Source organism: Carassius carassius, chromosome 36, assembly GCF_963082965.1.
Source record: "Carassius carassius chromosome 36, fCarCar2.1, whole genome shotgun sequence".
Lineage (NCBI taxonomy): Eukaryota > Metazoa > Chordata > Actinopteri > Cypriniformes > Cyprinidae > Carassius > Carassius carassius.
The window spans coordinates 13,353,771-13,370,917 of NC_081790.1; the positions used below are offsets into that span (position 1 = coordinate 13,353,771).

General features: G+C 37.7%; 2 protein-coding genes across 5 annotated transcripts in view; one reads left to right on the forward strand and one right to left on the reverse strand.

The window, feature by feature from the left end:
• Positions 1–1,410: 1,410 nt before the first annotated feature.
• On the forward strand, positions 1,411–9,704 carry LOC132117223 (5-hydroxytryptamine receptor 3A-like). Its single transcript, XM_059526356.1, has 9 exons — positions 1,411–1,547; positions 1,879–2,042; positions 2,128–2,172; positions 2,831–2,940; positions 3,034–3,203; positions 3,504–3,664; positions 4,380–4,590; positions 7,006–7,236; positions 7,386–9,704. Exons 1-9 carry the CDS (start codon positions 1,481–1,483, stop codon positions 7,673–7,675), a joined length of 1,449 nt encoding a protein of 482 aa, XP_059382339.1. The 5' UTR covers positions 1,411–1,480; the 3' UTR covers positions 7,676–9,704.
• A 1,880-nt stretch (positions 9,705–11,584) lies between these two features.
• The window catches only part of LOC132117225 (zinc finger and BTB domain-containing protein 16-A), a 118,357-nt gene continuing 112,794 nt past the window's right edge, over positions 11,585–17,147 (reverse strand). For all 4 annotated transcript variants that reach the window (XM_059526362.1, XM_059526358.1, XM_059526361.1 and 1 more), the window contains one exon: positions 11,585–15,814. In XM_059526362.1, the coding sequence (XP_059382345.1) occupies positions 15,585–15,814 (230 nt within the window). In that variant the 3' untranslated portion in view covers positions 11,585–15,584. The remainder of the gene's footprint in view (positions 15,815–17,147) is intronic.

Consider the following 17,147-nt stretch of genomic DNA (forward strand, 5'->3'; position numbering starts at 1 on the left):
AACCCCCCATTCACAAACATGGAGGCTGCTTTTTATGTTAATATTCTATAAAGGTACAGTATGGCAATATTCTCTATTGTTAATGGCATCTTCAAGTGGAGATTAATTTTTTTTTTTACTCAAATGTATAATTTTAAGATGCTGTGACTTTAACTTACATTTTATATGCGTTTGCATTTTACTATATCTGTTTAGATTTTTTATTTATTTGTAAAGCAAGTACTTGGAATCAACAATAAAATAATACTGTAAATTATAAATGATACTGTTGAACAACGTACTAAAATAAATAGTGCTTTCCAAAATAGGTTGTATTGTTTTGAGATTTTGTTCTGCTAAAATTTTTAACAAATATTTTATTATAGATACAAGTGTCCACAATGAATAAAACAGTTCATAAAAATCATGCTATTGTAAAACTGATTTACTAGGTAATCAAAATGGTTTTATTCAATTCAAACATGGAAAATGATTTAATATGTCGGCATCAATTTAACTACATGTTTACACAAACAAATGTAATTTTAAAGGCCAGATTACAGAGCATTCTTTGAAAAATTACACATAACATATTAGAATGAAGAACGTACGTTTATATGTCCCTCCCTGTGCTATAACATTATCATATATCAAGCTCCAGTTTCCTTACCGAAAAATAAACCACAATCACCTTCACATCACTATCATTATAGTACATTTTCATTACATCACTTCTCAGAGCTGCCAGTTCAGTCAGAAAAAAAAACACCTAATTCAATTCCTCATCAAAATTCTGATAATATTTTCCTGACACAAATCTAATCACCTGCCTATTGCCGGGCTAATTAAGTCTCATCATGGCTGGGTGAAGTATTAGATCACAGTTTAATGTAGTAGTCTAAGTGCTCATGGAAATTGACTTGAACTTGGTGGTGAAATATGACCCATGAAATGTCAATGGTAGCTGTAATTCATACGCCGTCCGCTGTTGAGTTAGTGTGAGAGAGAAAAACACTAGTATTATCATTTGATGATGTCTATGTTGTTTATCCTGTTATATTTAAAATCTTAAACAAATGAATAACCTATTGCCTCCATGCTCCATTTTTAACATGATAATGAGGCCTAATAGAACATGTAGAACATGCTGTTTACAAAATAATTGTGAATTAATAGTTTTTGAAGAACAATTTTTAGAAGAAATAGAACTCTACCTGTATCTAGTTTTTCAAGAGTACATAATTCTTATCATGCTTATATAGTTAATTCTCTCTGTTGTGTCTCTTGGGACAAGCTGACGTGCTTTTGACCTGCCTAAACTGTGAGATGATCACACAGAAGAGGGAGGGAGGGTGGACTAAGTGCTGTAATGACACAATCCGAGTGCTTATGGAAGACTCAGAGATAACTAATGGAGCTCAGGGTGCATCACTGGAAGGAAGCAGCCCCAGGCTAGAAGCCTGCGAGAAGAACCCAGAGCGAGGCTAAACGGCTCAGCACAATGAAATGTTCAGCACTCTGGACAGCTCTCTGCGTTTGGCTGTATGGGGCGCTGGTGACTTGCTCAGGTAACTTTTCTTATGCTTTATTTATGATCTTGGTTAGAAAAACTAATTGCGTTTGATCTTTCAAACGAACAAGCGCTGTACTTTGTACACGATGTCACATTAAACGAGCTTAAGACTCAAGAGCTGTGTCTCAAAACTTAGTCAGCCACCAACCAAGACCTTTGGTCATCGTGTGCATTCTAAATTAGAGAGCTCTCTAGGTTTTGAGACACCATCAGTATTCCTATTTATTAATTAATATGCATTCACGTGTATCTGACAGCCTAACCTTTTAATGCTGAAGCTGAATGAAGTAAAAGTGATAAGTGGCTATTCTTTTGTCTCGGTGTAGTGAAGAAGCTAAGCAACAACACCGGGCGTTTCGCCAATGCCACTTTGGTTCGTCTAAATGAGTTTTTAAGTGCCGGATATAAGAAAGGAGTTCGACCAGTGCGCGACTGGAGGCAGGCAACGACGGTGGCTATTGACCTAATGGTTTATGCGATTCTTAATGTGGTGGGTAGAGGTCTCAAAAGTCTATTAAATATGTAAACTAACTGTTGATTAAGACTTTTTGTGTTTATTCTTTTGTGCCACACAGGATGAGAAGAACCAGGTCTTGACGACATATGTGTGGTACAGACAGGTATGTTGGTGGGAAATTAAAGATTTATTCAATATTAGATAACCGACAGCATCAAAAGATCCGATTTCTGAACGAATGACTCTTATTAATTATGTATTCCGTTTGACTGAATGAATGACTGTGTGGGTCGATTCTTTTTATGAATATTGAACAATGAACGTACAGTATTTCTGTGTTTATTTATTTATTTTGTGAAGCAACAATTTGTAGCGCTAAACAATCGTTTGTTATTTACGTTTGACGCTCACGAGCAGATCATTTTTTAGTGTATTAAAAAAATACAACGCGATGAGCGCGTAGTTCGATTCCCGAACAAATGATTCACACGAGTCAGTCATTGATCTATAAGTGTTATCAGTAATGTACGGCAAAACTATTTTTTTATTATTATTTTTTTTTTTATAAATTTTTTTATGCAAACAAAAGACTATTTTTTTATTAATGAAACATAAAAGCAAATAGCAGTCATGCCGAATGAATGACTCTTAAGAGCCAGTTTTAGTGAATCAATAACACCGTGAGTATAGTCGGATTCCTTAAGAGATTCGTTTATTAGGCCTACTGTACATCTCTATATTAAACAAGAACAGTTACTTGCTATACTTAATAGTTTTTCAGTGTGCAGTTTTTGTACTTGACATTTGTCTTACCTCAAAAGCAATGGATAGACGAGTTCCTTGTGTGGGATCCAGAAGAATTTGATGACGTTAAACAGATATCCATTCCCACTGCCAACATCTGGGTTCCAGATATTCTTATCAATGAATTGTGAGTAGACTTGACATAATGAGATAATTAAAACGTTAATGGTAGAATTATTGAAAGCTTTTGCCTGCCCCTCCATCTCTCTGTCCTCTGCAGTGTGGATGTGGGAAAGTCTCCTGAAATTCCTTACGTCTATGTAGGCCATACTGGGCTTGTTAGCAACTATAAGCCCATCCAGGTAGTGACCGCCTGCTCCCTCAACATCTACAACTTTCCTTATGATGTCCAAAAATGTAGCCTGACTTTCCAGAGCTGGCTACACACAAGTAAGTAAACACATTTTCTTGAGCTAGAGATCATTCAGTCATCAGTGACAAAATGTACCCACTACACACATAATCCAAGTCTAATAAGATTTTGAGAGATGTGATCTGTCTTGAATCATTTATGAAGCTCTGAAGCATGAAAGCTTAATAAAATACAGATAAGCATAAAGTTTTCCAAAAACAACACATAGCAGAAATAAGGATGCCCTGGAATTTGAGCATTTCAGAAACGATTCGAGGACAACATTGCTTTTCCTGAAAACCGAATGAACTGACCTTTAACCTTATCTCATCCTGTAGCTAAAGACATCAATATCACACTAATAAGAACCCCTGAGGAAGTAATGAATGACAAGAGTGTGTTCATGAACCAGGGAGAATGGGAGCTGCTTCACGTCCTCTCTACATACAAAGAGTTCAGCGTAAATAATGATGATTACTATGCCGAAATGAAGTTCCATGTGAGTAACATAATAATGCCAAATTAAGCCATGGCACACATTAGCATTCACAAATGAAAAATGTCAGTGATATAAATAAAAGCTTTTTGCATTCAGGACAGACAGAAGTCTTACTGACTATAAATATATTTGCACTAGCTTTGTATTATTATTGAGTGTTGCCTTAGAAAGGCAATATTCCATTAACATTTGCAGTTGCAGAAGAAAATGTGTTCCAACACTTCTTGGTATTAAAATACATTAATAATTTTGTGTAAACAATCCACAAACATGAAAAGTGAGAGTAAAAAAAAAAAATTGTTTTTCTACAATATATTTCTATTTAAAATAAAAGGCATTTGACCTTTCAATTAATCAGTTTCCACAAAAATTCCACAAAAAATAACATTGCTAGTAATAAGAAATCTTTCTTGAGCACCAGATCTGTATATTATAATGATTCCCTGAGGATCATGTGGCACTGAAGACTGGAGTAAATCTGATGAAAATTCAGTCTTGTCATCGCAGGAATAAATTGCATTTAAAATTTAATTAAAATAGTAAAGTAGTAAAATTTCACACCATTAATGTATTTTAGTGCGCCACTAAATGCACATGGTCCAAATGTCTGGTCACATATCTTTTAGAAAGCAGTTTTGAATTAGTACCCAAGTGAAATAAAAACAAAGTGAGAAAGATCAACATTATGAAAGACATCTCTTTCTTTTTTTGTCAGCTTGTGATCCGACGCAGACCTCTGTTCTACACAGTCAACCTCCTGTTGCCCAGTGTATTCCTGATGGTGATGGACATCGTTGGATTCTACTTGCCACCAGACAGCGGCGAGAGAGTATCCTTCAAGATCACCCTGCTCTTGGGCTATTCTGTCTTTCTCATCATCGTCTCTGACACTCTGCCAGCGACTGCCATAGGGACCCCTCTCATTGGTAATGAGGTCTTTCTGATTCATAGAACATGACCTGATGCATTTTAAAAAGACACTCAATCATTCATTCTTTATTTCCTGAAGATTATTATTATTGTGTGTGAGAGAGGTGACGTGTAATTTAGTCTCCTGCATCTAGACATTATTATATGTCCTTAGATAAAGAGGTTTTTGTTATTTGTAGCAAGTGGTGTGATCCAGTTAAGTTTCCTCTCAGCTGGCTGCACTTCTGATGGCAACAGTTAGAAGGCAAAAACAAGCCCTTTCTTGAGTATTTCAACTGAAGTCAATCCACATGTATATTGATTTTCAACATGGAATCGCAGCTGTGAGGAAGCTTGTGCAGAAATACACAGCGCTGATTAATTTGAGAGATAAGGTGAGCAGCCTAGATCACTACAGAGGTTTCAAGTTCAAATACGATTGCAAAACTAATGCAGGTGAATCTCAAATTAGAATGTCATGGAAAAGTTCATTTAGTTCAGTAATTCAACTCAATTTGTGAAACTCGTGTATTAAATAAATTCAATTCACACAGACTGAAATAGTTTAAGTCTTTGGTTCTTTTAATTGTGATAATTTTGGCTCACATTTAACAAAAACCCACCAATTCACAATCTCAATTTTCCTTTAATGACTGCCTCAATTCGGCGTGGCATGGAGGTGGTCAGTTTGTGGCACTGCTGAGGTGGTCTGGAAGCCCAGGTTTCTTTGACAGTGACCTTTAGCTCATCTGCATTTTTTGGCATCTTGTTTGTCATTTTCCTCTTCACAATACCCCATAGATTCTCTATGGGATTCAGGTATGGTGAGTTTGCTGGCCAGTCGAGCACACCAACACCATGGTCATTTAACCAACTATCAACTATCAGTGTGGGCAGGTGCCGAATCCTGCTGGAAAATGAAATCAGCATCTTCAAAAAGCTGGTCAGCAGAAGGAAGCATGAAGTGCTCCGATATTTCTTGGTAAACAGGTGCAGTGACTTTTTTGCTTTTCAAAAAACACAATGGACCAACAGCAGCAGATGACTTTGCACCCCAAATCATCACAGACTGTGGAAACTTAACACTGGACTTCAAGCAACTTCGGCTATGAGCTTCTCCACCCTTCCTCCAGACTCTAGGACCTTGATTTCCAAATGTATTACAAAACTTGCTTTCATCTGAAAAGAGCACTTTGGACCACTATGCAACAGTCTAGTTCTTCTTCTCCTTAGCCCAGGTAAGACTCCTCTGACTTTGTCTGTGGTACAGGAGTGGCTTAACAAGAGGAATACGACAACTGTAGCCAAATTCCTTGACACGTCTCTATGCCTTGACCCCAGCCTCAGTCCATTCCTTGTGAAGTTCACTCAAATTCTTGAATCGATTTTCCTTGACAATCCTCATAAGGCTGCAGTTCTCTTGATTGGTTGTGCATCTTTTTTTTCCAGACTTTTTCCTTCCCCTCAACTTTCTGTTAATGCTTGGATACAGCACTCTGTGAACAGCCAGCTTCTTTGGCAATGAATGTTTGTGGCTTACCCTCCTTGTGAAGGGTGTCAGTGATTGTCTTCTGAACAACTGTCAGATCAGCAGTCTTCTCCATGATTGTGCATCCTAGTGAACCAAACTGAGAGATCATTTTGAAGGCTCAGGAAACCTTTGCAAGTGTTTTGAGTTGATTAGCTGATTGGCATGTCACCATATTTTAATTTGTTGAGATCGTGAATTGGTGGGTTTTTGTTAAATGTGAGCCAAAATCTTCACAATTTAAAGAACCAAAGACTTTTAGAGATTTATTTAATACAGTTATACAGAATAAGTTTCACAATTTGAGTTGAATTACTAAAATAAATGAACTTTTCCATGACATTCTAATTTATTGAGAGGCACTCATATATATATATATAGATTTTTGTATTTTTATTCAGTAAGGATGCATAAAACTGATCTAAAGTGATAGACAGACAAACAAATATATATAAAAACTATTTTAAATAAATGTTGTTCTTTGAAACTTTCTATTCTTCCAAAAAAAAAAAAACTCCTGAAAATAGGTATTAAAATATTAGGCAGCACAACTGTTTTCAATGATAATAATCAGAAATGTTTCTTGTTTCTGAAGTATCTTGTGACACTGAAGACTGAAGTAATGGCTGCTGAATATTCAGCTTTGCTATCACAAGAATTGCATTTTAATATATTAACAAAATTGTTTTTACCATATTACTGTTTTGGCTATTTTTGTTTAAACAGATGCAGACTTGATGACAGAGATATCTAAAAATCTTTAGAAAACATTGTAAAAATCTTACCAACTCCAAAACTGATTTTGAAAATTGAAATTCTGTGTTTCTTTTTTTGCTCAGAAAGAGCACAAATAAGAGCAGACACTGAATGCCAGCATATGTTATGTCTGTGTTTTTGAGTGTAGGTGTGTACTTTGTGGTATGCATGGCGCTGCTGGTAATCAGCCTGACCGAGTCTGTTTTGATCGTGAGGCTGGTGCACAAGCAGGATCTGCAGTCTCGTGTGCCCCAGTGGGTCAAACACCTGGTGCTGGAGAAGGCCACGGTCCTGCTCTGCATTCGCAACAGGAAGGTCTGCACGATCCTCTCTCAGGGATCTGACCTGCCGCTCTACAAAGAAAACAACATGAACACAGGTAACTGACCCTTTTGCTAAGCCCCGCCTTAAATGTTACTGACCAATCCTACCTTAGCAACGGCTGTCAACCACTTCATCTGTAAAGTTTAACATAGCAACAAAAGTGGGTGGAGCTTAGCAAATGAAATTGATCTTTGATTCTTTAAGCAGTCCACTGCAACCATCACAGCTCAGAGGGCTCCAGAGACTCTGGGAGAACCCTGGGTTTGGGGCTGTCCACGCGGGACAGCGGGTCTCCTGTCATGGATGGCATCCTGCGTGAAATCACCACCATCCGCCAGTTCATGGAGAAGAAGGATGAGAGCAGGGAGATCGCTAAAGAGTGGCTGCAGGTGGGGTACGTGCTGGACGTCCTGCTGTTCCGCGTCTACCTGCTCACCGTGTTGGCCTACAGCATCACTTTAGGCACACTGTGGTCCGTCTGGCAGAACGTCTGACCGCAGATGTGGGTCACAGAGGGAAGGCGCCAATTCTGTCTCACTGCTCAGTGTAAATGCAGTGTTTGACGTAATTTAAGTGCTGGTAATCTGATTGTTATCTCACAAGAGAATAACTTGAGTACCATAGAGGAGAAATGTGCTTTCAAATCAAGAGTTATTACTTGTAGACTGCTGTTCTTGCCGGATGAAAGCTCTTCAAACTGCCATCTCTGAAAAGCATACAGAATCCATGTATGATTGTTATAATATTGCAGTCTTCTCATATTTAGTACAACAGTGCGACTGCAAGTGTGATATTCTCTTTTTACAACAGTAAAACATATAAAGAAGTTAAAAATGAAGAATTCACATTTTTAGACACATATTTTGGTTATGTTGTCTCTGCCGATGGAAACAGTTTCAAAAACGTCAAAGAAAGCAGCAGCAAACACAGACAAACAAAGCTTTAAACGTATATGAAATACATAACTCACTGTGAAACAGCATATCAAAACCTTCAGCAGTGTATTGTGCCTGAGTATTCTATTATTAATAAAAAAAACTGCATTTGATTAATCACACTGACATAAACTCCTGTTCAAAAGTCAGTAGGCTGAAATTTTTGAACGGTAGTGTATTTACTTCAACCATATTTGCGAATGTTTGGAATCAAATAATTGAAGTTTTATGCAGTCATTGAAACAACAATCTATCCTTTAGGTTCCAATTAATATCATTTCACTTCTGTTATCCTGATCAAATCTGTAGTACTGTGAGAAAAAAACATTCAATCCTGTTGTTGAAATGTAAACATCTTGTAAACTGTCTGTATTCCTGTGTCTTGAGAAGATGTTGGACCATGTCTATATTGTGCTCCCTCTCTTCCAGCCCAAGGGCGGCTGAGTATTAGTCGTTGCCTGTGACACTAAATGTACTAATTGTAAAGATTTTCACCTCACTGGGAATGCACTCAGCAGGCCTGGGGTGATTGGACAAATGCCATCGACACCCTACATAATTAAAGAAAAAAAAAATCAGTTAGACAGTAAATGGGAACATTGATCCCAATACAATCAATGCGGCTACATCTCTCCATCCCGCCAGCACACCACAGTCCTGAATTAGGCATAAAACTTCATGTTTTGTGAGGAACAAGTTACCAAATGCCAATCTTTATGTAAATAAATAATCATTAAAAATGCAATATTATCATAATTACCATTCAACAACACCACAACCATAGACCCTTGATGTCTGCACTCAACTTTGACCAGCAGAGGGCTTCTAAGGCCATGTAATGTATTTAAGGCACTGCTGATGTTAGGGGACATCATAACATACTCCTGAGTTTAACTGGAATCTGTAATATTAAATACAGTCTGCATTTGGAGCGCACACAATAGGATGTCAGTGCCAGAGGAATTTCATTATCAACCAAGAGCGGAATGTTGGCAGGCTGAAGTTGGCCGTGTAATTCATAAAAGCCATACACAGTCATGACAAATGGCTTCAAGTGGCATTTGTAGGCTGTTACTGGTTTTGCAAATTCATCTGCTGGAGGTGGTCCACCGGCTGTGGCTGGGCCTGCTCGCGCCGCAGGCACGGTTTTGCTGGGAACACAATTGAAGGGATTTGAGAAGACCACGGCCACCATTCAGTCCTGCACTGTCTAAATGTCCCTTGTCCATTAGATCAAATCTGGGTCAAAGAGCAACCAAAGACGGGACCCCCGGCTCGCCTCACAAAAGCCATTCAACAGAGAAGGTCACGTGACCTTAGCCGAAAATGGGCGGTCTTGGGTGCCAGCAGTATTAGTGTTTCTCTAAATGAATGATTCTTAACTTCCCAAGGCCTTGCAAACTAAGCAAATATAGGCTTCAATCTGAACCCTGCTTTCTTTCTCAGACGATCATTAAAATAAATCAGTTTCATCTTAAGAGATAGAACTAATTAAAAGACTCATTAGCACAGCACACTGATGTAGCATCGTGTGCTTTATGCGAGGCACGATATTTCCGGAGGGTGAAACAGCATTTCATTAGCCACTGTAAAGTTTGACAATATCTTGTAGCAGCACCGTGCTTGTTGTCTTCTGTTTTCCGGCTGGTTTTTTCACAGAATGAAGGGTTGTACGAATTTCTGAACGAACTGTTCGTTTTAAAATAAAACCTGCTTTGACTTAACTTTTGTGTGCGGCATCTAACACATCCACGCTATTGACAGTAACTGACTTCTTTTTGTAGCGAAATTTCGCTGCAGATTAACTATTCATATAGTGTTCAGAGAAAACCAAAACCAACCCAGATAGCACACATCCATCTACACGTGTTAAAGATCGCTTGATCTGGAAAGCATCTGCTGTTTACAAACATCTGACAGACTTCAGTTTTACATAGATTCTAAATAAACATCTTGAAGCATCTAATAAACGTCTATTTCACATCCGAAAGGGAAACGTCCTATAGATGTATTACAAATGAACAAACACACACACAAAAAATACCTCTAGCAGAAAGACAGACGTGCTATCAGGGAACCAACAATGCAAAAAATTACGTCTAGTGATGGAAAAGTGTATTATATTGTATACAGATCCTTGAGGTATAACTTGTTGTATTTGTATGTAGAATTAACACATTAATAAAATGTTCGTACTTTGTGATCACGTAAAAAGTTTGTTTTCAATTCTAATCAGGCAATTGTTGAATATGAATTAACAGGCACAAATTGTGGCGCTCACACAAGATGGCAGCAGTAACACTGAGCTTTTGCTGTGTGTGTAGTCTTACACTGGCAGATGTTTACAATAATTCAACAGGATCATAACTCAAACACACACACAGTGTTAGACAGATACGATGCCAGAGGGAGCATTAGCATAGCAGCGAATTGCCATTATTTGCTCAGATGGTTCCTGGTATTAACACAGAGCTCTATGTAATGAACACAGGCAGACTCTCTAAAGCACTGAGGTTTGTATTCTCAGCTTGTCTCCCCCCAGAATAAAAGAGAAGCAGAGACTGCTTTTGTTTCAGTCTATTTCCCTCTGAATAGTAATGAGAGCTGGCAGTGAAGGCACAAAACCTGTTCTCTTCACTACCTGTGTGACTCCACTTTACTGTCTTACGGATTTATTGGATAATGTATTTGCATCAAGTTCAGTCTTGTTTATTTTCACAATGCATTTAACTTTTATGTTATTTATTTATTTTTAATAAAGCTAAGTTTGAATCAGACTAATCGGTAATGTTTAATGTAACGGTCAAAGCCTTGTTTTACAGAGTCTAGGCTGCCTATAATAAACAACAGCATCATGAAGAACAGCAAATATTTTTTTTGATGTTAAACTGATATATTTACAGTCTAAGATAAATAAAATAAAAATGCATTTTTATATAATTTACTCCCTCATCTTACAGACCTATACCAATGTACATGCTTTCTTTTTTTAGTGCAGAAGTGGATGGTGACCAGGAGATTGCAAATTTCAAAAATAGCATCATGAAACCTTCTATTTCTACTTTGAGAAATATTAACTCATTTTATATTTTTTATGTAATCTTGTTTTTACAGTAATGGTCACCATTAACTTTTGATTTCATGGAAAAGAGCAGCTTGAACATTCTGCATAACATCTCCTTTTGCGATTCACACAGGAAAGTCCATAATATAGGTTTGGAACTATGAGGGTACACTACATGAGTCGAACACATGAAAAAGCCAGACAAACTTAAGTCCATTTTTATTATTTTTTTCTAACTGCAGATTTAAGGAATACAATTGAACATTGTTATTTTGAGACTCATAAATAAAAAAAAAAAACAACACTACAAAAACAATTACTGTTAGTAGGGTGTAAAAAATATCTTTCACTATTAAAGGCACAAAATGTACTTAGTGACAACACTGAGAAGAAAACCTGCAGCATTCGATCTCTTTAAATTCTTTATTTTTTTTCACACTCCATCAGAGAACACTGAAATGTTACAAAGAGATGTGTCTGATCCTACACCGAAAGAAAGACTACATTAGGAAACTGATGCCAATATCTGTAGCACAACATTCAGAAAGTAGTGCTACAAAAAATAGCATGTTACTGGAAAAGACAAAGGACCGTTGCAAAGCTCTAATGCAAATTCAAATTTGTACAATTGACAAAAAAAAAAAAAAGAGCAAGAAAAATTGGGCACCTTCTAAGATTAGGCTAAGATTAGGTGCTGAGGTAGACGCAACTATAACAATTCAAATAATAATAATAATAGAACAAACAAAAATAAAATCCCCAGAAACAAAACACTATATTCTTAAAGAGCAACAGGACTGGCACTTATGCTGTCACAAGGGAGGAAAAAAATACAGACAAGCCAGAGAAGGAGAGGGGGATACAGTAGAGAGGGGGAAGAGAGAAACTGCTTTGTTACATAAAAAGCTTTGTTATGCTTGGTCCGACAGGGCAATTGGTCCTCAGTGCTAATATAAAAAAAGACAACGTCTTGGTGCTTTGTTACTCAAACTGTTTAGTTTTGACCTCAATGGCACATGCATGGCAACACAGCATGAAATGGCTACTCTTTCTAGAACACCACACTGGAACACAGTGAGCCAACCCCAGGGATGCAATGATAACATAAGTACTTTAAACAACAAATAAACATGTCTAGTAGGGGCAGTACAAATGTCGAATGTTAAAGGGACCTGGTTGAAAAGTTTAATCAGCAAACCTGTTGCTGAGGCAAAAAAAGAATGAGGAAATGAAAGCAAGTTTGATTCTCAAACATTAATTTTCCCCCCCTCAAAGCAGGATATTCATTGTGAAAAACGCTCTTATTCCAATCCAAGGAATGTTTGGCTTGTCTTTCTCGAACTGTGTATAAAACACTACAATACTGATCGGTCGCCAGTGGAACCACTGAAAATAGACCAAATGATCATCACATAACAAAAAAGTGAATCAATCCGAGATCATCATGGCATCCCTGGAGCCCTGAAGACACCAATATTTTTCTTGAAAATACAGAAACTAAGCAGATATATGTGGACAATTTGTTGAACAATTTCATTTAGGCACAAAGATATTACAGAAACATCAGAAGAACATTGAGGGAAGAACTATATCGATGCCAATATTTTTTTAATCATGGTGAGAGAAAAGTGGCATAGAATATGACTTTCAGATTAGTGCATTCGACACTAACGTGCTCTCACACGCGCGCACACACACACACACACACACACACACACACACACACACACACACACACTCACATTCGTTCTCAAACATGCACACTGTGTGAAAACACTCAAAGCAAAGTACAAAATCAAAAAGGTACACTAACATGTGACCTAATATCTCGTATTGTTGCCACATATTGCAAAACTCTGTTTTACTCATTTAACATCAGTCGACATTATCCATTTACAGAACAAAATATATATTTCAGCCTTTTTTTTTTCATGGAGCTACTAGTTTTTAAATTCTCACAGGGGGCAAGTATGCCCAAACTCACAGTGTTTTCCAGAAAACAACGGCAAGACACACGACAATTACGTTTCCTTTGACGCGTCTTCCCATCCCTTCTTTTTTAGTCACTTCAAGTAAAAAACAAAACGTTGGCAACATTGATTGTTTTGTTTGAGATATCGTGTGCAATGGAATTGATCATTGGCATCACATCTTTTTTTGTTTGTTTGTTGTTATTTTCACAAAGGAGAATGTGGCTGATTTAGTCCTTCACCTGCAATGTATTGACATCCAGAAAGCAACATTTACCACTATAGGATCACGCACTGTCCAACATTACCGAAGAGGAGCAAGGCAAACGATTCAAACGAGAGAACAATGATATAAAAAAAGAACTACAAAGTTTTGCCCCGCTGCAACCTCAACAAATGGAAAAGAGGGACTGACACTTAATACAAAAATATCACAATTTTATATATCAAATGGCCTCTGTTGGCTCTTGCTCAGGACTACACTCATACAAAGAAACATGTCAACTGACAGGATTTTTCGTGTGTTTTTTTTTTTTTTCTTCCTTTCATCTTTGATTACCACTTGCAGTCCCAATTGTCCAACGCACAATGCACTGCTGCATATGACCTGTTCTTGGCGGCTCACGCTCTGTGAACCTTCTTTTTTCACATTACAAAACTACAATTCTATTCACATATTGTCAAGTTTTTTTTTCTTTTCTTTTTTTTCAGACTTTAAAGTACTACACTTCACTTGTTCCATACGCACCTCCCAGATCAACTCCGACCCCGAACTTAAGGCTTCAGAAATCTCTTTTCTGCTCTTAAGGTAACATTTACAGGGGTGGGGGTTCTGATTATTTTTTTCAATCCACTTTTCCTATAAGCAAATCTTACCCTTTCATATTCGTCATTTCCGACGTACAACACTTGAAAGCGTGAGATGAAGTTGCAATAACGCAAAACACAACAATGTGCTTTTGCAAACTAATCGCAACAAAAAGAAACAAACTTAGAGGTAGCTTACAAAAAAAAAAAACGACCAAACCCACAAGCTCTTCAACAAGCAGGGTTAGTAAAACAAAACAGACAAAACAAAAACATAATACCAAGTTTGGTAAGATTAATGCAAAGAAAAACGACACAAACTTCGAACGAAAGACAAATAATCTCTCTTCACCACGGCACTTAATTTCTTAAGCACATAAAAGCACACGTCGCTCCCTTTCGCAAAGCAAACTGTCAAATATACAAAGAAACAAAGGAAAAATTAAAACACAAGCACATGAGGTCATGACAAAAAAACAAAAAAAACCGAGGTAATTCAAGTACGATGTGCTGAAGTAAATCAAGGTATAATAGGAAACACAAACAAAGCGATAGGAACCAAACCAAAAGAGTTGATCTGCTCTGTTCATTCATCCCAGCGTTCCCGGCTGGACAGGCCAAGCCTCGTGACCACCTACGAACACACGGATATGTGCGGACGAGCCCTGTACGTCACAGTGCCGCTCCGTCTGCAAGCCACTGACAAAAGCAGCTTTAGTCATCATTTTGGTCTCTATAACAACAGCATAAACAGTTGATTAGATTTCTAGTGTATAATGGATGTTCTGTATGTATTGCCAAGTTACTCGTTTCGAACGGTTAAGCGATTTCAGACTTGATGAGGGAAGGAGGAGATAACGTGAGCATGTACAGTGTGTGCGTGTTATTCCGCTTAAAATAAACTCGAAATGTTGCACTTGAGAAATCAACATCAAACAAAAACTGTCGTCGTGAAGTCAGCTGGTAATGCACGCTATGCCGAGAGAGAAAAGAAAGTGAAATGACATTGATGAGCAGAGTACTCAGAGCTTAGCTGATTTGTATGCTGGTTAAACCAATAAGCCCTTAATGAACATGAATCATATGGGAGGGATCTACATGCTGACTGTCAGCCGGGCATCGTGAGCATGTTTTGCAGGAAGCTTACGTTCCAGTTTGCAGTAATGACCCTGATGAACATGACGGTTCATATTTGCTGTGGAGTACCTGACTGGCACGTTACTGGGTCTAAGTGCTTCCTGCACACACATCTCTGAGAGATAAACACTGTGTCTGGTTCACACTACTGTTTTTGTACCAGAAGAGGGCATCCTTATGAAGAGGAGGAATTGTTGTTGAAGTGTGTGTCGTTTGACTGATAAGACATATTTAATGTTTGGGACGTAAGCTGACATGTAGAGAGTGGACTTCCCATATGATCAGTGCTGCGAATGGATACACGGCTGTAATATGATGCTTTTTTAACAATGTTTTGCTATACTGACAGGGTAAGATTTCTGCCTTTTTAGTTCCTGTCCGCCTTGCCTTGCCCAGCCCCTCCGACAAATCCGTCCATTTCCTGACCATGTTTCCAGGCGTTTTAACCCCTCGCCCTCCCGCTCCCCTCCCTTCCCGCCGTCTTCCCCCTTCAGACGTAGCAGAGGTACAGGTAAGTCTTCTCTATCCTCCAGTCCGGGGGGATGTCTTCAGGCTTGTGGCCCTTCATGTGCTTCTGCATGGCGGAGAGGCTGGGGCAGTATTCCAGGCAGATGGTGCACTGGTACGGTGAGGCTCCGTTGTGGGTACGCAGGTGTTTGATCATGGCTGAGTAGTCCCTGGAGCGCTGGTGGCAGAGCTTGCACTCAAACGGCTTCTCACCTGCATGGAGAACAGAAAATGTCAAGATTTTGCACGACATGTCAAGAGATTTTGTACTCTGAACAGTGCTGCTGATATTCGTGAACAGACAGGAATACTCATCTGTATGGAAAGTAGGAATATGATTAAGTGAATGACTCTCCTAGTAATGCTATATGGAACATGCATAATCCATAGATTTTTTTTAAATCAAGATTTTAATGTGAATTAAAAGTCATAAAACTAGGTCATAAAACTAAGGTTGTGTAACTGGTTACCATTATTATACAGTTGTTTAATATATATATATATATATATATATATATATATATATATATATATATGTGTGTGTGTGTGTGTGTGTGTGTATATGTGTATATGAACATATATGAACTTATATACATAAATCAAACAAATTAAATGATGAATAAAATTGATCAAAAGCAACAGTAAAGACATTTACATCGTAATTTTTATTTTATTTTATAAATACTGAATGCTGAAATATATCAGTTTCCACAAAAATATGAAGCTGTTAACAACACTGAAAATAATAATAATAAGAAATGTTTCTTGAGCAACAGTTAGCAATGATTTATAAAGAATCATGTGACAATGGCTGCTGAAAATGCAATTTTTATTACTTTTTATTTTATTTTAAAGTAAAATGATATTTAATAACTAATGATTTGACTGCATTTTAATTTTTTAACTACTCTCCAAATTTTTAGGGATGCATACACATATACATATACATATATATACACATATACATATATATATATTATACACACACACATATATATATATTATATACACACACACACATACACACACACACACACACACACACACACACACACACACACACACACACACACACAGAGACAAACACATATATTACAATCTCATTACAGACAAGTGTACAAAAACTTTGCAGTCATTTGGAACAGAAGTGAATGTTGCATTTGACAAACTAGCTACATGGTTAAATCTGCCTCTTAGTTCAGAATGTTGACAGAAACCTCTTAAAGAGACAGTGACGCAAAGCACTGCACATTTGTTCCGACGGTGAAAATAAGTCATCTAAACGTTGACCTTTAAAAATGTCACTAGGGAAAGCATTGATAAGTTGTGGATTGAAGAACGCTCGTGTTGGGTAAAGGCATCCCGGGAATGCAAAGTCTCTGCGTTGTTTGTTCAGGTCTTCTGTTTGTTTAATGGAGGAATTGAGGAACCTTGACCTCGCCGGTTCGAGCAATGTCATGTCCATCTACGTTTGCATATGCAAAGCCTCTAATGAGCCGGTCATTAAACTGTCGACACTCCAGTGATACATGCACATGTGGTCAGT

What these genes read in the sequence shown, in the direction of transcription:
- LOC132117223 (XM_059526356.1), top strand. Translation starts at nt 1,481, where the DNA reads ATGAAATGTTCAGCACTCTGGACAGCTCTCTGCGTTTGGCTGTATGGG. An exon ending in GGCGCTGGTGACTTGCTCAG is followed by an intron (nt 1,548 to 1,878) that starts GTAACTTTTCTT and finishes GTCTCGGTGTAG; the next exon opens with TGAAGAAGCTAAGCAACAAC. An exon ending in CCAGAGCTGGCTACACACAA is followed by an intron (nt 3,204 to 3,503) that starts GTAAGTAAACAC and finishes CTCATCCTGTAG; the next exon opens with CTAAAGACATCAATATCACA.